The sequence below is a fragment of the Mastigoproctus giganteus genome, chromosome 13 (genome assembly GCF_048544385.1).
Source record: "Mastigoproctus giganteus isolate SK-2022 chromosome 13, ASM4854438v1, whole genome shotgun sequence".
NCBI classification, from domain to species: Eukaryota; Metazoa; Arthropoda; class Arachnida; order Uropygi; family Thelyphonidae; genus Mastigoproctus; species Mastigoproctus giganteus.
In genome coordinates this window covers 28,079,344-28,105,969 of record NC_143587.1, presented here as the reverse complement: position 1 = coordinate 28,105,969, position 26,626 = coordinate 28,079,344, and the positions used below count along the sequence as shown (strand labels likewise).

The 26,626-nt window shown below is 39.0% G+C and overlaps 1 protein-coding gene across 2 annotated transcripts in view; it reads right to left on the bottom strand.

Moving 5' to 3' along the window:
- zormin (spectrin and immunoglobulin domain-containing protein zormin) overlaps positions 1-26,626 on the bottom strand; it is a 264,807-nt gene that overhangs the window by 126,801 nt on the left and 111,380 nt on the right. For both annotated transcript variants that reach the window (XM_090387636.1, XM_090387637.1), the window contains 4 exons: positions 6,891-7,070; positions 6,039-6,140; positions 5,020-5,142; positions 4,237-4,428 (listed from right to left, as the gene is read on the bottom strand). In XM_090387636.1, the coding sequence (XP_090243762.1) occupies positions 4,237-4,428; positions 5,020-5,142; positions 6,039-6,140; positions 6,891-7,070 (597 nt within the window). The remainder of the gene's footprint in view (positions 1-4,236; positions 4,429-5,019; positions 5,143-6,038; positions 6,141-6,890; positions 7,071-26,626) is intronic.

Below are 26,626 nucleotides of genomic sequence, written 5' to 3'. Positions count from 1 at the left end.
CACCACAGGATGTAAGGTGATCATCCAGACAGGGTGAACTCTGTCTGCCTGAAGCTAGTGAGGAAATACCAGTTGATCAAGAACATGTACCGTATTACGAGTACATTTTCTTGATCAACTGGTATAGTATGAGTCCCATACTAGAGACTCCAACCCACAAGCACTACTGGGACTGCACCATAATAATGGAGAAGACAATCCCACATAACAGACCAGACATAACCCTTATCAACAAGAATGAAAACGCTACCGATTGTCATAGCGGTGCCCAACACTGGCAACCTCCAGAAAACCGATAAGGAAAAGATCAGGAAGACCAGAGGTGAATTAAACTTTGGCAGTGAACTAGATGATTTTGTAATAACTGAGAGGAAAGTGGAGGAGAAATTTTTAAGATAAACATAAAAAAGGCACCTGGGGTGGATGGGATCCATCCAGTTATATTAAAGGAGGCAGCAAAGGAAGTAAGCAAAACCTTGGCCATAATTATGAGAGCTTCTTTGGACTCAGGGGAGGTACCCATAGACTGGAGATGTGCAAATGTGACCCCAATTCACAAAGGAGGATCAAAGGGTGACACAAGTAATTATAGACCTGTTAGTTTAACTTCTGTTCCAGGAAAATTAATGGAGGCACTGGTTAAAGAAGCACTACAGGATCATCTAGACAAGACTTCAGTTATAGCTCAGACACAGCATGGTTTTGTTAAGGGAAAGTCTTGCCTGACCAATTATATTTGATACTATATGTGGTCACAAAGGAACTGGATGCAGGGAATAACTTTGATATCATATATTTAGATCTTAGAAAGGCTTTTGATATTGTTGCACATGGAAGACTGCTGAACAAATTGGAGCAGTGTGGCATCAGAGGCAAATTGCTGCTATGGATAAAGGGATGGTTGAATGGGAGAAGACAAGAGAGTGGTAGTCAATGGACAGTGCTCATCGTGGACTAAGGATTGTCTTTTTCCCGAATTTCGGTAATACCGGGATTATCATTGGTGGAATTAAAACTGAAAATTTCACAGAATTTTATTTATTCACATTATATATATATATATATATAAACTACAAATTGAAATGAATTAAAAACTTACTTTTCAGAAACTTAACATGTTCTTTTTAAACCTTGACAGACTAGTGACTACATTGTTAAACAAAAATTAACTGATTTGACAATTAACATGTAATATGAACGTAAGAAATACAGGCAATTTATACTTTTATCGCTGAGTCTAGTTCTAAGTTTAGTTATAAATAGTCCTGCAGCCGAAAAGGACCTTTCAGCCTCTACACTTGGTGGTATGGATTCAAGAGCGTCCATTAATTTTAATACATTTGTTGTTTTTTCACCAGTTGCCTCAAAGATTTTGAACTCCTTGGATATATTCTTTGCAAGTGATTGACCTTCAGCTTCATGTTGAGGGTCTTTAGAAATACATTCAGTTTGTTTTTTGATTTGACGCGCCAATTTCTCACAAAGTGTCTGCTGTCTTTCGCTCTCACTGTCACACTCTTTCTCAGAGTCGGAATGTGACAAATCAGATTGCAATGATTCAGAAGAAAAAAACCCAAGACGAGTTATTATTTGTTTTGCTGTAACCAACAAGGCTGACTTGTTTGGAAATGGCTGCAACTCGGTTTCTACTATTTTTTCTGTTTCTTTTATAATATGTTTTTCCAGTTTTTATATACTTCAATAATCCAACCAAAGCTTTTTGCCTTCTCTCGTTTATTCTTAAAATGAGTGCTTCCTGAACTTTTCTCGAAAAGATAGAATTTTGCTCAGAAAGTTCTTGTATGATGAAAGAAAAAAACTCCCTCTGCACTGAGAAGTGTCACATCACAACTGCAAAGGTTTTGCGATCCAATTTTGACGGGTTTCAATGCACACACAAGGTCATTAAGAGCTGTATACTCTGCTTCACATATTGGATTTTTCATATTATAGTCAATCATTGTTTTTTCAATTTGTGATTTTAGCTGTAATAATCGTTCTAACATGGTTACCAAACTGTTCCATCTAGTTTTAGAATAGAGTACTAGGCTTAAATCTTCTTGCTTGAATGAAGATTTAACATAATTCTGAAGAGTATAATTTCTCAAGGGAGACTTTCGAACCATTCGCACAATCGTTCTAACTTTATTAATGATATTAGCTATGTTTAATACACCAGATAATAGGTCATCTCTGAAATCACATTTCTGTTGCTTATCAGGATTGTTTTCGAAACTTAGATTTGAATCATAATTTTCCGTTTCATCCTCTTCTAAATCTGCCTCGCTGTCTTCAGTTGTTTCTATCTCAATTATCTATCAATCTATCTCAGTGTGTACAGAGAAGGGCAACAAGATTGGTGAGGGGAATGAAGGGATCCTCTTAACAAGAAAGGCTTAAATTCTGCAAATTGCAGCGGCTGCAGACTAGGCACTTGCGAGGTGATCTGATTGAGGTGTATAAGGCCTTGAATGAGTTGAGAATGCTGAATTCTGATGGGATTCTTCCACTTGTTCAGATTACGAACCTAAGGGGGCATAAATTCAAATTGAGGAAAGACAGATGTAGAATAAATGTGCAGAAATTTACCTTTAGCCAGCGGGTGGTTAATTGCTGGAACAAACTTCCATCTGTCGTTGTGGAAGTTGATAGGTTAAATAAATTTAAGGAGGAACTGGACAAACATTTAGAGGGAATTGTTATGTAATTTTTTTTTTTTTTTTGGCTGATGCTGCATAAGCTCATACACTTGCTTTCTTACATCACATGCCACTACTACTACTACTACTACTACCAATAGATTCATGCTTGCCATCTGAGGCCAGGTAATCAACACCAGTAACTACAGGAAATACACCATCAAGGACCCCAGATAACAGATGGTATGGTAACGTCCTTCTTTATCAACAGTGTTGATAAAGGGGGGTGGGTGCCTCTGGTATGGCCTAAGGCTCATACTTGTAATAAGGTAAATGTTCTTGATCAACTGGTATTTTTTCACTAGCTTCTGAAATATTATATTGATGACCTGGCTGCATCTGTTAGTGTACTGTATCTGGGGGCGCACACTGCATCCTGCGGTGATGTGCTGGATTGTTTCTGGGGCCAGATTAATTGCCTGAGGGGATAAATTGAAATAGAGGAAAGACAGTTGTAGAATAGATGTGTGGAAATTTGCCTTTAGTCAGTGGGTGGTTGAATGCTGGAACAAACTTCTATCTGTCATTGTAGAAGTTGACAGCTTAAATAAATTCAAGGCAAAACTAGACAAGTGAATGGATGGGTGAAATGTGAAGGGTGTTTTTTTTTTTTTTTTTTTTGGCTGATGCTGTATAAGCTTGCTTTCTTGCATAATATGCCTCTAGTAATGCTAATGCTAATAACAATAGTAACCAGACAGCCAACCACCCTATGCACTTGGTACCAGTACCTGTCATGAGGCAGGAAAAATCCCATAAAGGAGAAAGGGTTTTTTTGTAATAATAATAATAGCATAATATAATGAAACTTTGTAATGTTTGAATGATTTATTTTTATATGAAAAGATTTGTTAAAATATAATAGTTAAAATACAAAAAAGGGTTTAGGGCTGAAAGACTCAGACTATGGCATATTTACTAGATGAACAAGTTAGGGCAAAGCATAATTTTAGTTGCTTCTCAACTCTGTAAAAATTTACATACAATAGTTAAATAGTGAAAGTCCAGGATTCATAACTAAAAGCAAACACTTCATTTTGGGCTAAACTGTAAATCATAATTTTATTCCATGTATATAAGCTAACCCCAACAACACTAGCAAAGAACAAAAACTGACAAAAACCAAGTACTGGTGCAAATAGTATGAAGTTTAATTAGTGTGCTGATATTGAGCTGCTGTTAATTTTGCATGCCTTTACTTTTACAGACTCGCTTAATGACTACTTAAGAATGACCACCTACATGCATTATAGCACATCACTTTGGTGTCATCTGATGCTTATATGTATCAGAGACAGCAAAAATGTTAAAAATTAAAAACAAAAAAGAAAAAGAAAAATAAATGAAAAGAGTAGAAAAAAGGTTAAATACATGTAAGTTCTATATGCTAAGGAAAAACAGAGGGAAAGAAGTTTTGATGTATAATAACTTTCACTTTCATTCCATCTTTATGTTGAAGTGGAATACAAGAGAAACATAATTATGCACACAATATACAATATTTATTAACAATAATAATATTAGATAAGTTACTCACTTGAACAGCAAGCCTATGAAAAGCTATATAGTACTGAGCCAGTTGAATACGCCTCTCTAGCACCTTGTGCATTTGTTTCCACTGACGACCTAAGTTATCAATCTTTTGTCGAATCTCCACTATCTGTAGATCTCCTGGTAACCCTTCTAAGGTGGCAGAGACTAATAAAGCATCAAGCTCTTTACTGTTTTCCTGGAAGTAGTTTTCAAACTCTTCAGTTATCAGATTTTTGTATATGTGTGTGTGTTTGTTAAAATGAACACACACACATACAGAAAAGATGATTTCATAATATAAACAAATTAGTATCAATAATGCTAAAGAAATGAGAGACTGAACATATCTAGAAATCCAGTTGGATTTCTTTAGAAGAATATAGTGCTGCTAAAAAACAGATTTCAGAAAAATCTGTTTTTTTATGAACAACATATTTTATCACATAATGTAGTGTTTTTTCATAGTATTACAAAGTACTATAATATTTTAGCACTAAAGTAATATTTTGTAATATTATGTAAAATTCTGTTAGTATTTTCTTAATAAAATTACAAAATATTTATCTATTGTGTTAAAATAAAATTTCATTTTGCTGCTTTATGTTTTAAAGTTAAAAAAATCAAGGTAAATTATTATAAAAATACTTACTAACATACTGTTAACACATACATTAAGCACCATGTTGTACACAATACTTACACATTAACATTAGTTGTATAATGCCACAGCTTAAAGCTTTTGCTATGAAAATGCACAGAAAAAAACTTATTCAAAATAAATACTTACTCTAACGTCGCTTTCAAATTTTATATGGCCATCAAGAAATTCCTGAACTCCACTCAGAACACTTCCCATTTCCCTGTTATTCTTCAGAAATGCTTCCAAAATATTGACTGACCAGGTATGTAGCTAGGAGAGAGAAAAAAAAAAACTTGCATTAAAGATATGTTAACATGGATACATATATTATCTAAATACCATCGACACAAATGAGTTCACCCATATTGATGAATCTCAATATCAATTTTCAATTTATGTAATTTAGTCAATTTACTCTATAGAGAGAGTTCTGGAAAATAACACTTGAAAATAAAATTATTATTAAATAAAATTTTTGGCAGATATTAAAATATTTTTTTATATAGCCATTTTATTATAAAAGTTACAATCTTTATGTTACTTATGGATTATCAAGTTTCAATAAAATCCCTGAACTTGATGTAACTGAGCTACTTTACAACTTACAATCTTTATGTTTAGTAAATTTAGTTTTAAAGCACTCTCTCTCTCTCTCTCTCTCTCTCTCTCTCTCTCTCTCTCTCTCTCTCTCTGTGTGTGTGTGTAAATAAAAAATAAAAAAATTGCTATATTAGAACTGAATAAATAGAAGCATAAATAAAATAATATGATAAAAGCAATACAAATAAACTGATTAAAAAGTAGAGTATAAAGTAAACTAGAGCATTCATAAGCAACAAGGAGCAACGAGCACCCTTTTCACTGAGGAAAGGGACTTATTGCTCCTATCCAGAGCTTAAGAAAATCTTGAAATCTCTCAGAGGGCAGTAGTAACAGCAGAATCCATAACCACTGCTCTAGACTTATAAACCTAGCTTTCTACAATCCAGGCAAGCAGACTGCAAGCTACATAGTTATACAAATTGTTATTACAGTATACATTCACAATTATAAAAGTTCTTGACATCTGTGGAAGAGCAGTGGATATATTACCTTATTATACTATTTCCAAAACCATCATCAAACTATTTCTAAAACAAATTTATAAAATTGTTTTCATTACTTACGTTATTATATTTTCCATAGAGTGCATTATAAGCAGAAGATTTCTTTGTAATTATGGAAAACAATTCATTAATTCTTTTTTGACATTCCTCAAGTTCTTCTACCTAATGGAAGAGGGATATTTTTAATTCAGACATTCTATTTTTTTGCTCTCTTTAATGTAAAGTGTAAAATAAATTTAACACTTTGTCAAAAACCATATTTACCCAATAAACTAACTTATTTTTTCATTTATAATTAACATAAATAAATTAATTTTTAATAAAGTTTATTATTATTAATAATAAAGTTGGTATTAAGATAGTAATTAATGTAAATTACAGTAATAAATTCAATGATGCTGTTATAATAACCTGCATTTTTATTTGGCTAGTGCTTGATAATAACTAATTAACTGCAGTAACTAAATTAGAATAAATCTGATAGAATTTTTCTTTAGTGGATACCACAAAAGAAAATGTCCAGGTCAAAGAAAATGAAAAGGAGAAATCTAGTTTTAAATCTAGAAATGACCTGGCATCAGTTCTAATGGTCTTGGTTCTTTTCTTTCTTAGTAAGAAGTGTATATAAGTATACATATACAATAACAGAAAAAAATGAAATTATAATAATAGTTTTTAATGATAGAATTTTTCTTTAGTGGATACCACAAAAGAAAATGTCCAGGTCAAAGAAAATGAAAAGGAGAAATCTAGTTTTAAATCTAGAAATGACCTGGCATCAGTTCTAATGGTCTTGGTTCTTTTCTTTCTTAGTAAGAAGTGTATATAAGTATACATACACAATAACAGAAATAAATGAAATTATAATAATAGTTAAAAAAATTAAGTGAATATATATATAAATACACTAACCTTCCTGGCTACTCCTCCAGCTCCTGGTTCACTTTTCTGAATTCTGCTAAGTATGGCATATCCTTCCTCCAGAGCACTTGTGATGAGATCGTCAGCTTGTCTTTCCAAATGTGCCATCTGACTAAGTTGCAGGGAATTTGTTTTAAGGTGTAATTCTATTTCTGATACTTTAATTAAAGCCTGTGAAAAATAAAAATTAACAAAATACTATATCTATATACAACCGAGATAATTACTAAATGCACAAATAATGATAAAGAACAGACAAAACAGACAGCACAACTGGATTGAAAAATCTCATATTAATAATGAATCCTAATCAATTAAAAGAAAATTTTCAGGAAATTTCAACATGCATTATAATGCTCTTACATAAGATTCCTCCTATTAATTTCTACTAATCTATATATATTTTTTGAAAATCCCAAGCACAAAACGTATTAGAACCTACGCTGTGCTGCCACTTTATTAGGTACACCTACCTAGTAGCGTGTTGAGCCTCCTTTAGCCTTCAAAACAGCCTGAATTCGCCTAGGCATGGATTTAACAAGATGCTGAAAATGTGCAGGAATAGAGTACCACGCAGACATGAGTGCATCATGCAGTTCTTTGAGATTTGAAGGAGGTGTAGGCCTGCAGCGAACAGCCCTTTCCAGCTCACCCCAAAGATGTTCAATAGGATTGAGATCCAGGGACTGAGCTGGCCACTGCAGCAAAGAAAAGTCATTGTCATTCCATAGTGATTCGAGCTTTGTGCACCGGCACATTATCCTGCTGGAAGTAATCATCTGACTGAGGATAAACTGTCAACATGAACGGATGCACTTGGACAGCAACAATGTTTAGGTACAATGTGGCATTCAGACATGAATCTATGGGTATTAATGGACCCAACGTGTGCCAAAAAAACATTCCCCACACATAACACTGCCCCCACCACCTTGCACAGTAGTCGTCAGACATGACAGGTCCATGGATTCATGTTGTTTTTGCCAAATTCTGAGCCTTCCATCAATATGATGCACCAGGAACTTCGACTCGTCAGACCAAGCAACTGTTTTCCAATCTTCAATAGTCCAGTGCTGGTGTTGCTGTTCCCACAGGAGGTGTGCTCTCTGTTCTTCATTGATAACAAAGATATGCGATGTGGCCGTCAACTGTTGTAGCCCATTCGCAACAAAGTGCGACTAGTGGTCCGTTGCGATATTTTTTTCTGTGCACCAAGGTTGTATTCTGACATGACGTGCAACATTGTGGCTCGTCTGTTTGCTTGCACAATTCTAGCCATTCTCCTCTGACCTCTCTCTCTCTCTCTCTCTCTCTCATCAACAAGCGATTTTCTTCCACAGGAGTGCCGTTGAGAGGATGTTTTCTGTTCAGTGCACCATTCTCGATGCACCCTTGAAACTGTGGTGCATGAAAAGTTCAGGAGAACTGCCATTTCAGAGATGTTTTGTCCAACATGTCTTGCACCTACTACCATGCCACGTTCAAAGTCCGTTAGATCACTCCGTTTCCCCCCGCCACCTCCGTAGCCAGGTGGGAAGGAGCAGCAGTGCGTAGCACACACTTCTTGATTAGACCGGGGTTCGTGCCCGTCACCACCAAATACGGAGGATGCGGAAAGGTCAGGGAATGACCACCGCATATCCCAGAGTAATATGGCCTTAGTTGCTAATGCTCCTAAAAAAAAACCAAATAACAATAACTCCGTTTCCCCATTCTTGCTACGGTTTATATGCTTAACTGATACTAGAAAGGTTGTTCTCCTGCGTTTAAATCCACAACTGTGGTCATGTGACTTGCAATGTTGTGGGCCAAACCATTTGTGTGCACAGCAGGGGTATACCTAATAAAGCGGCAGCACAGTGTATATTACTCAGTACCATGCATGATTTGAAGGCTGAGAAGATGAAAGAAGATATTTGTTGACTCGAATTTCTGTAGATTGTAAATTTCAGGAAATTTTCAAGAATGGAAGTTGCTCCAGAAAACCGAACAACTTCCCTTCACACATATTTCTAAAGGAATAAATGAGGAAGAAGAAAAGTTGGGTCTGTGAGTTTGAAGATAGACACTAAAAGAATGCTGACTGGCTGCAGCAAGTGTTCAGACTGGTTTGGAAGAGAGAGAGAGAGAGAGAGAGAGAGAGAATTATAGAAACCAATTCAGATGACCAGTGTCCATGGAATCTATAGAAAATTAATGCAACGGAAACTGAACATCTATGAGAAAAAGAGTGGAGAGACTTTGTAATGGAGGGGTCATTAATTAACCTGGCACCTCCGTAGTCAGGTGGGCAGGAGCAGCAATGCGTAGTACATGCTTCTTGATTATACCGGGGTTCGAGCCCGTGACCACCAAATACGGAGGATGCAAGAAAGGTCAGGGAATGACCACCGCATATCCCCGGAGCAATATGGCCTTAGTTGCTAATGCTCCTAAAAACCAAAACATCAACAACAATTAACCTAACTACTCTCATCTGAATGGAATCTGGAATCCTGAGAGAAATTATTGTGATACTGCTCCAGATGTGGAAAAAATATTCCATGGTAGGGCAGATTTCAGATTTCTAGAGTGAGTAGTTGGTTAAAAGAAAAGTTAAGTTGAGAGTAAAAAGAGAAAACTCAATTTTTTAGATGCAGAGGATGCAATGTTTGTGTTGTGCTTATGCCAAGAAAGATTAGAAGTCAGGGTAATCCCTAATAGAGATATGTGAGCTTGTCTAGAAATCTGAGTGTCATAAGATAAGATAAGCATAGGGTCATAAGAATCCTTTTTGTGAGAGATAAGACAGGACTGAGTTTTAGAATGATTGAAATTAAATAATCTTTGCCCCGCTGGAAAATTACCTGGAGATTAGCATTTAAGGAATTGGTAGTGGATATTCAAGAATTGCAGCTATTTGTGCAGAGAAAGGTTTCTCAAACTGGAAGGTGAATATGATGTGCTAATACGGTGAAAACTATGGATAGGATATTCAGTCAAATGAAGGTCATTAATAAACAAGAGGAAAAGAGTAGGAGAAAGCACTGAATCTTGGGGGAACACCAGCATTAACGGAGAAGTTAGAAAACAGAGAACTATCTACCATCTGACCGCAGTAAGTGGTCAAAGAGAAAACTGGATACCCAATTACAAAAAATAGTTGGCAAACCATAAAATGGAAGCTTATTTAGAATATCTTTATGCCAAGCATGATCAAAAGCATTTGAAATGCTTTTGAAACTGCTTGAGTTTCACCAAACTTTCCCATTGAATTTGTCCACAGATGGGTAACATAAGCCAGTATATCAGTGGATTGACACTGATGGGATCCATACTGGTGATCACTGATCAGTTCCTTTTTAGAAAGAGGCTGGATATGAGCAAATTTCCAAGCAGAATGAAAAACACAAGTGGAATAAGAAAGTGTAAAGAGGTGACACAGAACAGGAGTAACGTCAGGTGCTCAGGTTTCAAAATAAGTAGAGAAAAAAGTACTATCAGCACACTTTCTGGGTATCAAACTGTTCAAAGTTCTTCTGACATCCTTTTGATCGAAGAAAACCACAGGAGGCATTGAATGGTGTGTACTGGTGTGTAAGAGGTTTACCAAGATCATCAATACACGAGTTAGAAGAAAAGTAAGATGCTAGCAGGTCAGCTTTATCTTTAGTGAAGTGGAAATAGAACCATCTGGTTTTGACAAAGGCGGGAATAGAGAGGGAGCAGCCAATTTGCAGCCAATAGCCTTGGCAAGAGAACAGAATATTCACCTTCCATTTGGACAAGAAGCAATATTTCTACTCTTAGCATGTTCAAAATATAGTTTAAACTCATTACTAACTGGTTTACAATTGCTGTATGCTTTGGTATAGGCAGAAAATGAATCTGGAGATTTCAACATAAGCAAATTGTGATATTAAACATTCATATCTTAAACAGCCTTAGCGTAATTATTGGAAAACCAAAGTTTATATAAAGGACAAGATTTTAAGGTTGAGTGTATAATAGAGGATTTTATCCCTACAAGAATAATTTCACTGACATGAATTCAGAAAATGTTGGAATCAGAAGATTTAAAACAGTAATCGAAATAAGGAAAAGCAGAAAAGTAATCTTGCAGATCATCCCATTTTGCAGTGTTGCAATGCCAAACAACACAAGGTTGATAATGGCCATGAGAGAAAGGCTCCTATGGAGAAGAGATCATCACTAAATTGTGATCTAAGGTGCTAAAAGGACCACTTGCCTCAAACATGTAATTGGAAGGGTTATTGTGAGAAAAAGATCAAGTGTTTGTTGGCTGTGTGGTTAGGATTGTTCAGTATTCTTGTAGGTAAATAAACAAAGCCTCAGCATCTTTACCAGATGAGCCCATGTGACTAGAAAACAGAAACCAGCTGGAGTTGTGAACAGGAATTTGAAGGGCTGGTCAAGACATCAAAGGCGGATATTGTTGGTAGATCAGCGTATGGTTTTGTTTGTTTGTTTGTTTTAGGGTTTTATGGCGCATTAGCATCTAAGGCTATAATGCGCCAAGTCAAAAGGTTGTAGAATATAAAACTATAATATTAAAATTATTTGTATATTATTGTAAAATAATATACGACATAAATCGTTCATATAGCATAAAACGATAAAAATATTTTAGATAGAATTATTTAGATTAATAAGTTGTAAAAACTTAAAAATAGCTGACACGTTGTCATTGTCCGATAAAACCTGTCTGAGTGTATAAGGTTCAGACAGATGGCTAAAACATAAACGGCGGTCATTATAAAAGGACGGACATTCAATTAAAATATGACGGACTGTTAAAATGGTGTCACAATTTCTGCACATAGGACGATCGTCTGCCCTCAGCAAATAGCAGTGTGTCAAGTGACAATGTCCTATGCGGAGTCGAGATAGAACAACTTCCTCTTTTCGGTTCCTGCGCAGACTAGACTGCCAATGTTCAATTACAGGCTTAATCTCATATAACTTGTTTGTAATCTGTCCATGCCATGAGTGTTGCCATTGGGATACAAGTTTCTTTCGAATTACCGACCTGTAGTCTGTATAGGGGACTAACAGGCAAGAGTTAAATAGGTTTGCTGATTTGGCTGCAGTGTCTGCCAAATCATTTCCTGAGATCCCAATGTGGCCTGGGATCCAGCAGAAACGAACATCAAATCGAGATTGTACAAGGAAGTGCAGCTTCTGCTGTATCCGAGTGAGGACAGGATGAGGGTTAAACCTCATCGATGATAAAGCCTGCAATGAACTCAGAGAATCGGTATATATAATATATTTTTTGTGGTGGGTGGTTCGTATGCGATCTAAGGCTAGCTCAACCGCATGCAGCTCTGCAGTGAACACACTGCATTCGTTGGAGATCTGCTCAGATACCGTGGCATCTGGGAAAACAGCTGCAGATCCAACAGACATTTCTGACCTCGAGCCATCTGTGTAGATGGGCAAGAAGTCAGCATGTTCGGAGCGATCAGCTAAAAAGAGCTGCAGGTAGACGGTGGACGAAGTATTGTCCTTTCTCCAGTTGTTAAGGGAGAAGTTGCAGTTTGGGACACGAGCATGCCAGGGTGGAAAAGGTTGCCCTGGTGATGGGGCAACATTGTCTAACGTGATGTTCAAATCGTTGAGAAGCCTTTGGATACGAATACCGAATGGTTGATTGGCAGTCTGGCGAATGTTATACAGATTTTCCCAACGTGGCTCAAAAACGGATGTCCACGTCGGATGGTCTGGCAGGGATTTCAGTTTCAAAGCATACTGTAGAGACAACTGTTTCCTACGAAGCGATAACGAGGGCTCATTCGCTTCGACATAGAGGCTATGGACAGGAGAAGTTCGAAATGCTCCTGTGGCAATACGGATAGCCTGATGGTGGATGGGATCCAGCCATCGGAGTACGCTGAGTCTAGAGGATGCGTATACCTGGCACCCGTAATCTAACTTAGATCGTACGAGTGCACGATAGAGGCGCAAAAGGGTACACCGGTCAGCGCCCCAGGAATGTGAGGAGATTGCACGTAGGATGTTCAAACCTCTCGTGCACTTCGCACGTAGTTGACGGATGTGTTCCAGAAAGGTCAGCTTTTTATCGAATATAAGCCCCAAAAATCTAGTCTCAGGTACTACTGGGATTGCATTTTGTCCAAGCCTCAGTTCAGGTTCAGGGTGAAGATTGCGCTTTCTGCAAAAATGCATGCAAACAGTCTTTTGTGCAGAGAACCTGAACCCGTTATTCGTTGCCCATGAGTTCAAATGGTCAATGGTACGTTGCAGTTGCCTCTCAATTACCCTCATGTTGCAGGAATGACAGAATATGCTAAAATCGTCAACGTAGAGGGCACAGTTTACAGTTGGAGGAAGTTGTTCTGTGACGGAATTCACTTTAATGGCAAAAAGCGTAACACTTAAAACGGATCCTTGAGGTACTCCCTCCTCTTGGATAAAAGAGCGAGAGAGAGTAGATCCTACACGGACTTGGAAAGATCGGTGACATAAAAAGTTTTTAATAAAATTGGGGAGATTACCTCTAAGGCCGATGCTGTAGATGTCTTTTAAAATTCCAAATCTCCAAGTTGTGTCATAAGCTTTTTCCATATCGAAGAACACTGACACCAGGTGTTCTCGTTTTAAAAAGGCATCTCGAATGGAAGTTTCGAGCCTGATTAAGTGGTCCAAAGTTGACCTATTCCTACGGAAGCCGCACTGAAATCTGGAGAGAAACCCATTAGACTCCAAATACCAGATAAGGCGGGCATTGACCATTCTCTCCAGAATTTTGCACAGACAGCTAGTCAGAGCAATAGGACGGTAGTTCGTTGGGATTTTGGGATCCTTTCCTGGTTTAGGAAAGGCTAGCACGATTGCCTTATGCCAGGAATCCGGAAACTGCTCTTCTTTAAATATTCTGTTATATAGAAAAAGCAGTTGGTCCATGGATTTTGCAGACAGATGTTTGATCATATCATAATGGATAAGATCTGGTCCGGCAGCACTTGCCTTGGTAAGAGTTAGAGCTGTTTCTAATTCTTCCGTGGTAAAGGGCCCGTTATAGGGATGAGACCTTCTTGATTTAAAGTTTATTGGCTGTTTTTCACATTTATCTTTCCAGACCAGAAATTCTGAGGAGTAACCAGATGTTGACGAGATGGCAGAAAAGGTCTCCCCAAGTGCATTGGCTATTGCAGTTGGATCTGCAATAACGCATCCATTATACTCCAGGACCGATGAAGGGTGCGATGTATATTTACCCTTCATTTTCCGGATTTTGTCCCATATAGCTTTACTGCTGGTTGACTGGGAAATGGTGGATGTAAAGCGGACCCACGATTCCTTTTGGCTCTGACGACGAATATATCGCGCTTTCGCGCGTGCACGTTTGAAGGCTAAGAGATTGGCTGTGGTAGGATATCGTCGGAATATCCCCCAAGCTTTATTTTGTGCCTTTTTTGCTGCTGTGCATTCAGTATTCCACCAAGGTTTTGGAAATGGTGGAAACCGGTTAGATGTTTTCGGAATTGTAGCTGCAGCTGCATGGACAATTCTTTCTGTGATGTACGCCACTGCATCATTGATAGACTCCCGACTGACTGTACTGATGTTAAAGTCTACCAGGTGTTGAAAGGTGTTCCAGTCAGCCTGATCAATCTTCCATCGCGGTAACCTAAAAGGTGAGCATGGCATCCCTTTAAGTAAGCTGGTTATCACGGGGAAGTGATCACTTCCATAAAGATTCTCCTCTACCTCCCAGTTGATTGAAGGAAGGAGAGAGGGGGAGCATATAGACAGGTCGATAGCAGAGAACGTACGGGTAGGCATGTGGAAAAAGGTGTTACTTCCCACATTTAGGAGGGATAGGTCATTGTCATTGAGCATATGCTCTATGACACGTCCCCTTCTGTTAACATTTGCACTACCCCACAGGGTGTTATGTCCATTAAAATCGCCCAGGAGTAATACAGGAGTAGGCAGCTGCACAATGAGATCATCAAGGTCCGTCTGGGAGATATCAGCCCCTGGTGGTAAATAAACTGAGCAGACTGTTATTAAAAAACCTACCGTAAGGCGAACCGCTACCGCTTCTATGTTGGTGGTGAGCGCAATAGTTTGATATGGGGTATGGTTGCCCAATATTATAGCAACACCCCCATGAGCAGGTCCATCGTCACTTCTGTCTTTTCGAATGATAGTGGTGTTACGAAGCGAAGCGTTTTCATTTGCCTTCAGGTATGTCTCTTGTAAGCAAAAGCAGACTGGCTCATGCTTTTGCAGAAGGGCCTTGATGTCATCATTGTTTCGCCGGAATCCACGACAGTTCCACTGTAGGAATTTAGCCATTATTTTGGCTTGGTGGGTCCATCAGGCGGCTTCCGAGGTGCTGAGGGCTTACCTTTTTCAGTCCTGGATTTATCCTTCCTGGGGAAGTACGGACGCTGTCCAGTGTCCATTTCCTCCTCAGCAAAGAGCTCCAAGACTGAGTCTTCTTGTACCTCCTTCTGCTCTACATCCATGTTTTCTTGGGTTGTAGGTGGTATTTCACCTTTCTTATTCTTTTCTTTCGTGATTGCTTTTGTTATTTGTGGAGCATTAGGAGGTACTGATATAGGAGTGGCAGCTGATTGGTCCTTTTGTGCAGGTTTTTGGGAGCTTAAGAGATAACGTGCGATAGGGGTAAATGATTCTTTTGGGGGGATGGACATGTCCGTCTGAGTTCCGACGGAACATCTCCCTGCTACCTTCTGGGCGTAGGTAGGTTTTTTGATGTTGAGAGGTTTCACTGCTTTCCTTGCCTCCTGATACGATATGTTTAGCTCTGCCTTCAGCCGTTGAATTTCTTTTTCTTCTTTCCACCTCTGGCATGCTCGTGAATAGGCCGGATGTTCGCCTTCACAATTAATACAAGTGGGTTTTGCGGCTGAACATGATGTTGTTTCGTGGTCCTTTGCGCCACATCGGGCGCATGCAAGGACTCCGTGGCAGGCCATTTGAGAATGTCCATATTTCTGGCATTTAAAACACCGTAAAGGGTTTGGAACATATGGACGCACTGGACAGTTGATGTAGCCAGCTTTAATCTCATCAGGAGGTTTGGGAGAGTTAAAAGTCAGGATAACACTCCTGGTTTTAACAAGTTTCCCATCCCTACGCGCACTAATTCTCTTCACGGCTATAACTCCCTGAGGTTTCAGTTCCAAGCAGATTTCCTCCTCGGTTACGTCGAGAAGGTCCCATTCTGAAATAACACCTCTCGATGAGTTTAGTGTTCGATGTGGTGTTACTGTTATGGGTATTCCTCCGATTGATGTTGCACGGAGTAGCTGCTCAGATTGCCTGTCAGTTTTGGTTTCGATTAAGAGGTCTCCAGAACGGAGCCTCTTAACTGACTTGGGTGAACCTACTAACCCATCTAACCCTTTCTGTATGAAGAAGGGCGACATTTTGCCAATCGGTTTTTCTGTGGTAGAATGAATTATTAAAAATCTTGGAACAGGCCCTGATGATATTTCTGTTCGCTGCCTCTTTGTAGCAATGATGCTATCTGCTTCACTGTCTAAATTTTCAGATAGGGACCGGGTTGGGGCCCCTGAAGGAGTAAGTTTATCAGGATTCATAGAGATTTTTTAGTTGTTCAGTGCCCGGGCTCCCCACCCACCACGGAGCCCAAAGGGACGCCCACTACCCGGCATGCAATAAATGCGCTCGGGAGTGGGACGCCAGGGCTACCCAGACACTATACCCGCACCGCCGCCAGCCTGAATCCTGTCCCTCGGACCATGAGGGTAGGGGCGTGGCATTGACACGGTTGACCCTCGCAGGCGAGCCTACTAGCCGATTGATCCTAGCCGGGCCTTCCAGGACCACCCGTCTTGTCGAAGCAGGGGCCAAAGTGGTGTATTGAAGCTGGGCCCCTCAACCACCAGGATCCCCCTTTCCGAATTTCCACGGGTCGCAGCGCACGGCAAACACGCCGGATTCCATTGATGTAAGCCTGGAACCTAGGCTGTGGGCGTTGGATCCCAGTGATGCTAGTCTGGAAGTCCAGCAGCGTCACTGGGAGGTCCCCTCACCACGTACAGGTGCCCACGTCGAGGGGTCAGCGTATGGTGTCGCACAGATGTAAGCAGTGCAGAGCTGGAATTTGGGGAGTACAATGTGTACAGAAAGGATAGACAGGATAGGAAGGGAGGAGGGATTATGCTGTTAGTTAAGAAAAACATAAAATCAAGGGAAGTGCATCCAGTTGACATAGATGGACAGTGCAATGTTGAGTCAGTTTGATATGACATAAGCACTGGGAAAGCAAAAAGAGAGTAGAAGTGTGTTATAGGCTTAATGACTCTAATGAGTACAATGAACAATTGTACAGAGAAATAGAGTGGGCCAATAAATCAGAATTTCTCAAAATGGGGGATTTTAACTTCCCAGATATTGACTGCAACTTGTCGGTTAGTCACTTGCACACTAGCAAGACTTTTGTGGATTTATTGGATGATTGTTTTCTGCAGCAGCATGTTCAAAGGGCAACCAGAGGGAGTAATACCCTTGATCTGATTATCAGCAGTGCTTATTCATGCATTAACAATTTTCATATAAAGGAAACACTAGGTGACAGTGATCAGTGTAGTGATGTAGGATTTACTTAAAGATGTAACTACCATTAAGGGTAAAGGGAAGGGTTTTTGCTTTTGTAAAGGTGACTACAGTGGTCTCAGACAGTTTTTAAATTCTATACAGTGGGACCAACTGATGATGCTACCAACAGCAAATTCTAAATGTGAAACATTCAAGGAATTAATCGTACCATGTAATTAATCCTCCTACTAGGCTTTTCATACTGATTACGAAATACTGTTCAAGGTTTAGGCCTAAATGGATGTCAGATGAACTAATGAGACTTGTAACAGAGAAAGAAAAATGTATGGGATGCATGTAAATTATCAGGCGACACAGAAGCCTATGGTAGATATAAGGTAGTCTGTAATCAAGTCACAAAGAAGGTTAGGCAAGAAAAGGCAGATTACGAGAAATCTTTGGCAAAGGATGCTAAGAAAAACAGCAAGGACTTCTTTATTTATATAAACTCCAGAAGGAAGCAGATGAATCAGATTGGTCCACTTGATATCAATGGTTTGACTGCTGATGATCCTGCTCAGATAGCTGACAAACTGAATGAGTATTTTTATTTTACATTCACACCAATTCTACAGAAATTCTGTAGGGAAGTGGAGGACAGAAGCATATTAAACTCTAATCTTAATGATTTTGTAATAACAGAGCAAAGTGGAGGAAAAAATTGTTGAAGTTAAATATAAAAACAGCACCTATGGTGGATGGGATCTATCCAGTTATATTAAACGTGGTGACAAAGGAAGTAAGCAAACCCTTGGCTATAATTATGTGAGCATTCTTGGACTCAGGGGAAGTTCCCACCCACGGACTGGATATGTGCAAATGTATCCCAAATTCACAAAGGGGAATCAAAGGGTGACAAAAGTAATTACAGACCTTTTAGTTTAACTTCTGTTCCGGGGAAAATAATGGCGTTACTGGTTAAAGAAGCACTGCAGGATCATCTAGACAAGACTGCAGTAATAATTCAAAAACAGAATGGGTTTGTCAAGGGAAAATCTTGTCTAACAAATTTATTGGATACTATGATCTGGTTACAAAGGAACTGGATATGATTGGATACAAAGGAACTGGATGAAAAAAATAATTTTGATATCATATACTTGGATTTCAGGAAAGCTTTTGATACTGTTCTACATGGAAGACTACTGTACAAATTGGAGCAGTGTGGTATTAAGGGCAAATTGCTACAATGGATAAAAAAAAGTGTGGTTGAGTGGGAGAAGACAGAGAGTGATAATCAATGGACAATGGTCTTTGTGGACAAATGTTATTAGTGGAGTCATCAGGATTCGGTGTTGGGCCCACTGTTGTTTTGCATATTTCTCAATGATACTGATGAAGGTATATCAGGCTTAATGCCCAAGTATCCAGATAACACAAATGTTGGCAGGGTTGTTAACCACAGTAATGCAGGTGCTACTACAACAGGATCTAGAAATGTTGGGTAGATGGGCTGAGAATGGCAAATGAAGTTTAACATAGAAAATGCAAACTACTGCATATAGGTAGAAGTAACCCCAGAGAAATGTACCAACTGTGTGGTACTACACTTTGGGTGGTAGTAAATGAAAAACACCTAGGAGTAATTGTGCAATCAGATATGAGGTTTTCTGAGCAGTGCAGACAGGCTGCCAGAGCAGGTCATGGGGTATTGTCAATAATATACAGGAATTTTACTAGTAGGGAAAAGGTGGTGATTATCCCTTTGTATACGGCAATGGTCAGACCACACCATGAGTACTCCATACAGGTCTGAAGGTCTCATTTTAGGAAGGATTTAGAATTGCTTGAGGGCGTACAGAGAAGGTCAATAAATTGGTGAGGGGAACAAAGGGGTCCTCTTACCAAGAAAGGCTTAAATTCTGCAAATTGCAGCATCTGGAAACCAGGCATATACGAAGTGATCTGATTGAGGTGTATAAGGCCTTGAATGGGTTGAGCAGGCTCAATTCTGGCAGGATTCTTCCTGTTGCTCAGATTACAAACTTGAGGGGAAATAAATCCAAATTGAGGAAAGACAGTTGTAGAATAGACTTTTGGAAATCAGCCTTTAGCCAGCCTTTACCTGGAACAAACTTCAATCTGTCATTGTGGAAGTTGGTAGCTTAAATAAATTCAAGGAGGAACTGGACAAACTTTAAGCATTAGCATTAGCAGAGGCATATGATGCGAGAAAGCAAGCTTATCATTACCAAAAAACAAAAAAATTTCCCATTTCACCCATCCATTCACTCCAAATGTCTAGTTTGTGTAGTTCTGCCTTAAACTTATTTAAATTGTTGACCTCCACTACAAAAGATGGAAGTTTGTTCCATCTATCAACCATCCGCTGGGTAAAATTTTCCACACATCTATTCTCCACACAGTCAAATTTCCACACATCTATTCTATAATTGTCTTTCCTCAATTTAAATTTATGTCCCCTCAGATGAGTAATCTGAGCAAGAGGAAGAATCCTATTATCATTGAGCTTGCTCAAACCATTCAAGGCCTTATACACCTCAAGTACATCACCTCACAGGTGTATAAGTATCAGGTATTGAGATGTATGAGTATCAGTACATCACCTGTGAGGTGATGTACTTGATAGTCTCTAGAAGCTGCAATTTACAGAACTTAAGCCTGACTTGGTAACACTAACCCTTTGTTCCACACACCAATCTCGTTGCCCTTCCCTGTATTCATTAGAGCAGCTCTACATCTTTCCTAAAATAAGGCCACCAGATCTGTATACAGTACTCGGGGAGTGGCCTGACCATTGCCTTATACAAGGGGATGATCACCCCCTTATCCCTACCAGCAAAATTTCTGTATATCATTGACAAGATACCATGAGCTACTCTTGCAGCCTCTCTGCACTGCTCAGAAAAATTTGTATCTGACTGCATAATTATCCCCAGGTCCGTTTCACTCTCTACCCTGAGTAGTACCACCCAGTTGATACGTTACTCTGGGGTTACTAATACCCACATGCAGTACTTTACATTTGTCAATGATAAACTTCAGTTGCCACCTCTCAGCCGATCTGCTCAACCTTTCCAGATCCTGTTGCAGTAGTGTACTATCATTACTGTCATTAACAACCCTGCCAACCTTTGTATCATCTGCAAACTTAGACATTAATCCTAATATACCTTTGTCAATATCACTGATAAATACTGAAAACCGCAATGGGCCCAACAGAACACTGGGGTACTCTGCTAATAACATTAGTCCACAAAGAGCAGTGTCCATTAATAACTACTCTGTTTTCCCCACTCAACCATCCTTTTATCCATTGTAGAAACTTGCTGTTAATGCCATATTGCTCCAATTTGTACTGTAGTCTTCCATAGGCCACAGTATCAAAAGTTTTCCTAAATTCCAAGTATATGATATCAAAATTATTTTTTGCATCCGGTTCCTTTGTGTCCACATCATAGTATCCAATCAAATTTTTCAAACAAGACTTCCCCTTAACAAAATCATGCAGTGTCTGAACTATAACTGCACTCTTTTCTAGATGATAATGTATAGCTTCCTTTACCAGTGACTCCATTATTTTCCCTGGAACAGAAGTTAGACTAACAGGTCTGTAATTACTTGTGTCACTATTTGATCTGCCTATGTGAATTGGGGACATATTTGCATAACTTCAGTCAATGGGGACCTCCCCTGAGTTCAAGGAAACTTTCATAATTATGGCTAAGGGTTAGCCTACTTCCTTTGCTGCTTCCTTTAATATAACTGGATAAATCCCATCCACCCCAAGTGCCTTTCTTATGTTCAGTTTCAACAATTTCTCCTCCAGTTTGTTCTCAGTTATTACAAAATCATTTAGCTCCCTGCCAGAGTTTGATAAGCTTCTGGACTCCCCTTCCATACATACCTCGTCATCTGTGAATGTAGATGCAAAATACTCATTCAGTTTGTCAGCTACCTCAGCAGGTTCATCAACAATCGAACCATCGATGTCAGGTGGACCAATCTGATTTATCCCCTTCCTTCTAAAGTTTACATAAGTAAAGAAGTCTTTACTATTTTTCTTAGTATCCTTCGCCAAAAATTTCTCACAATCTGCCTTTGCTTGCCTAATCTCCTTTGTGACTTGATTACAGACTATCTGATATATACCACAGGTATCTGTGTCTACTGATAAAATATATTCATCCCATGCATTTTTTTTTCTCTGCCACAAGTCTCATTAGGTTTAGAGGGAATGGATGTGTGAAATGTTTTTTTTTTTTTGGTGATGCTACATAAGCTTGCTTTCTTGCATCACATGCCTCTACAACTATCATCACTACTACTACATTAAAATCACAAAGAAAAATTGCCTATATGTTAGGAAAGTAGGAGTGGAGCAAGTCAAGTTTCAAAGGGAGAAAGTCAAAGAGTTCCAAGTGATTAGTGAAGTTGGGAGAAAATAAGGCAGTAGATGAATTTGACAGATAATGGAGTAGGGAAATTTTAAGCCAGAGAAGATCAAATAATGGAGATTCCAAATTGCTGAGTGTCTGATAGGGAATATCAAAGTGGACATAAGCACAATTAATAATATGTCAAAAGTATCAAATTTGAAGAGAAAAAAGAACCATACACTGAATAATTAGGGCAACTGAGATGTAGTTGAACCAACCGATAACTTCAATTCTGTCAGAAAAAGTACATGGGGTTTGGCAGACTGTGGGTGAAAATGGACATCATTGACAGTGGAACTGAGATGTACATTTGTGAATTCAAGGGGAAATCTTGTCTGACCAATTTGATTGGATACCATGTGGTCACAAAGGAAATGGATGAAAAAATAATTTTGATATCATATACTTGGATTTCAGGAAAGCTTTTGATACTGTTGCACGTGGAAGACTACTGTACAAATTGGAGCATTACGGGAAAGTTACTACAATTGATAAAAGTATGGTTGAGTGGGAGAAGACAGAGAGTGGTAATGAATGGATATTGCTCTACGTGGACTAACGTTATTAGTGGTGTCCCTCAGGGTTCAGTGATCGGCCGTTGTTGTTTTTATATACTTAATGATATTGATAAAGGTATATCAGGCTTAATGTCCAAGTTTGCAGATGATACAAAGGTTGACATAGTTGTTAATAACAGTAATGACAGAATACTGCTGCAACAGGATCTGGAAAAGTTGGGTAGATGGGCAGAGAAGTGGCAACTGCAGTTTAACATTGACAAATGGAAAGTACTGCATATGGGTAGCAGTAATCCAAGAGAAACACACCAACTGGGTAGTGTTACACTCAGGGTAATGGAGAATGAAAGAGACCTGGGGTTAATTGTGCAGTCGGATATGAAGTTTTCTGAGCAGTGCAGACAGGCTGCCAGGTTAGGTCATGGGATCTTGTCAACGATATACAGAAATTTTGGAAGCAGGGATAAGGAAGTGATTATCCCCTTGTATAAGGCAATGGTCAGTCTACACAGTGAGTACTGCATACAGGTCTGGAAGCCTCACTTTAGGAAGGATGTAGAGTTGCTAGAAAGAGTAAGGGCAACAAGACTGGTGAAGGGAACAAAGGGGTGCTCTATGAAGAGAGGCTTAAGTTCTGCAAATTGCAGCTTCTGGACACTAGACACCTGTGAGGTGATCTGATTGAGGTGTATAAGGCCTTGAATGGATTGAGCAGGCTCAATGCTAATGGGATTTTTCCTCTTGCTCAGATTACAAACCTGAGGGGGGGCATAGATTCAAACTGAGGAATGACAGTTGTAGAATAGATATGCAGAAGTTTGCTTTTAGCCAGTGGGTAGTCGATTTCTGGAACAGACTTCCATCGGTTGTTGTGGAAGTTAATAGCTTAAATAAATTCAAGGCAAAACTAGATAAACATTTGGATTTAATGGATCAGTGAAATGGGAAGGGTTTGTTTTTTTTTTTTTTTTTTTTGTCTGATGCTGCATAAGCTTTGCTTTCCTGCATCATATGCCTCTACTAATGCTAATGCTAAAGTTGACCTCCATTACAATAGATGGAAATACGTTCCAAATATAAACCACCCCCTGGCTGATATCATCATTTTGTCTCACAAACAGCCCAATATGACAAAACAAACAGGAGATATTCCTATATGAATTGTGTCTCCAAGGAGATTCTCCCACATATATTTATTTATTTATTTTTTTTTTTATGAAAACCCAAAACACGAGAGGTATTAGAAACTATTGTACTTAGTACCTTGAATGGGTTAGAGGTTGGGAACAAAAAAGAAGATATTTGATGACATTAGACTTGTAGACTGTAAACTTCTGTAGACTGTAATTTTCAGGAAATATGTATGAAGGAAGGTTGTTCCAGCAAATGGCAGTTGAATGAATAAACAAGGAAGATGAAAAGTTGGTTCTGTGAGTTTGAAGTTGAGCAGTAAGTGCATGATGACGGCACATGTTCGGATTGTTTTGAAAGAGAGAGCAGAAATTATAGAAGCCAATTCAGAAGAACAGTGCCCGTGGAAGTATCTATAGAAAAGGCATGCAGCAGAAACAGAATGTCTATGAGACAGAGAGTGGAGAGACTATGTTAGAGATGAGTCATTAATTAACCTAATTGCAGTCTTCTGAATGGAATCTAGAAGCCTGAGAGAGGTTTAGGGGGTACTGCCCCAGATGTGGGAACAATATTCCATTGTAGGGCAGATTTACAATTTGCACAGAGTGAACAGCTGTTTGGAAGAAAAGTAACGCCGAGAGCGAAAGAGAAAACCAAGTTTTTTAGATATAGAGGAAGCAATATTTGTAATGTGCTTGTGTCAAGAGAGATTAGATGTCGGGGATTAGATGATATATCCCAAAAGAGATATATCATCTTGCCTAGAAATCGGACTGTCACCAAAGATAAGCACAGGAGCAGAAGAATCCTTTTTGCGAGATATTAGACAGGACTGAGTTTTAGAAGGATTGAATTGAACTAAGTTGTCTTTACCCCACTGGAGAATTACCTGGAGATCGGCATTTAAGGAATTGGTAGCGAATATTTGAGAAGTTGAATCTGATTGAGCAGGGTGAGATTTCTTGAACTGGAAAGTGAAAAGCAATATGCTATCATCAGCAAAACTGTGGATAGGATTTCCGGACAATGGAAGAAGGTCATTAATATACAAGAGGAAAAGAGTGGGGGAAAGGACTGAACCTTGTGGGATACTAGCATTAGTGGAGAAGTTAGAAGACAAAGAGCTATCTACCATCACTCTCAGTGAGCAATCACAGAGAAAACTGGATAACCAATTACAAAAAACAGTTGGCAAACCATAAGATGGAAGCTTGTTTAGAAGACCTTTATAACCAAACACAATTATTATTATTATTATTAATAACTATATGGTGCAAGGAAGCCTAAGGCTTATGCTGCACCATAAAAAAAAAGTTCCCAAGTTACCCTGAGAGAGAGAGAGAGAGAGAGAGAGAGAGAGAGTCAAAAGTAGAAGGGAATCACCAAGAAAGAGAAGAATGATGATATCCAGCTCGGGACCCTGGATGTTCCAAGCCCATACTCCCCAGATGTGAGCCCCTGGGGTTGAATTTTAAAAGCCTTTGAGATGTCAAGAGCAACTGCTTGTGTTTCACAGAACTTTTCCATTGAATTTGTCCATAAATAGGTAACATAAGCCAAAATATCACCAGTGGATCGACACTGATGGAATCCATACTGGCGATCGTTGATCAGATGAAAGGTTTCTAGGTAGTTCAAGAGTTGGCAGTTAATTGATTTCTCCATTACTTTAGAAAGAGTAGAAGTAATTGCAATAGAATAATAATTGGATGTGAGGGATTTGTCAACCTTTTTAGGAACTGGTTGGATATGAGCAAATTTCCAAGCAGAAGGAAAAACACCTTTGGAGTAAGAAAGCAAAAAAAAGGCAGCAAAGAACAGGAGTAAGTTGAGGAGCACAGGTTTTGAGAACAAATGGAGAAATACCATCAGGACCTGGAGCTTTCTTAGCATCAAGATTCGTCAAAATCCTTCTGACATCCTTTTGATGGAAGACCACAGGAGGCATTGAATGGAGCATGTTGGGAATGGTGGGATTTGGAAGAAAAATGGGATGCTAGCAGGTCAGCTTTATCCTTGGCTGAAGTGTCAATAAAACCATCTGGTTTTGACAGAGGTGGGAGCAGAGATGGGCAAAAGTTGCGGCCCATAGTTTTGGCAAGACTAGAATGCTCAGCTACCATTGGGACAAGAAGCAAGTTTTCTACTCTTAGCCTGTTCAAAATCTAGTTTGGACTAATTAATAACTGCTTTACAATTGTTGCGAGCTGTGGTGTAGGGAGAAAATGAAACTGAAGAATTGGAAACAACCCAATTACGATATCCAACATTCTTCTTTCGAACAGCCTTAACACATTTATTGGAAAACCAAGGTTTAGATAGAGGATGAGATTTTAAAGTGGAATGTGAAATAAAGGATTCGATTCCTACAAGAATAATTTCACTGATGTGATCTGAAGAAATGTTAACATCTGAAGTTTTGAAACAGTAATCTGACCAAGGAAAAGAAGAAAAGAAATCTCGCAGGTCATCTCATTTTGCATTCTTGTAATACCAAACAACACAAGGTTGGGAATAGCCATGAGATAAAGGCTCCATTGGAAAAGAGACAATCACCAAGTTGTGATTGAGGTGCCTAAAGGACCACTCACTTCACAGTGTACTTAGAAGGGTTTTTTGTGAGAAAAAGATCAAGCGTGTTGGCTGTATTGTCTGGTATTCTGGTAGGTAAATGAACAATCTGTGAGAGGTCATTAGTAATTGCAAAAGGTTCAGCATCTCGCCCAGCTGTGTTGGCGTGACTAGAAAACAGAAGCAACTGGAGTTGTGAACATTAAAATCACCAAGGAAAATTACCTCACTGTTAGGAAAGTTGGACTGGAGAAAGTCAAGTTGCAAAGAGATGAAATCAAAGAGTTCCAAGTGATTATTGGAGTTGGGAGAACGGTACAGACAACAGATGAATTTGACAGAATGAGGTAGAGAGATTTTAAGCCAGAGAAGATCGAAAAGAGAAGATTCCAAATTACCAAGTGTCTGACAGGGAATATCAGAATGGACATATGGACAAGTACCACCTTTCACCTCATTCCTTTGAGGTGAAAGGAATCAT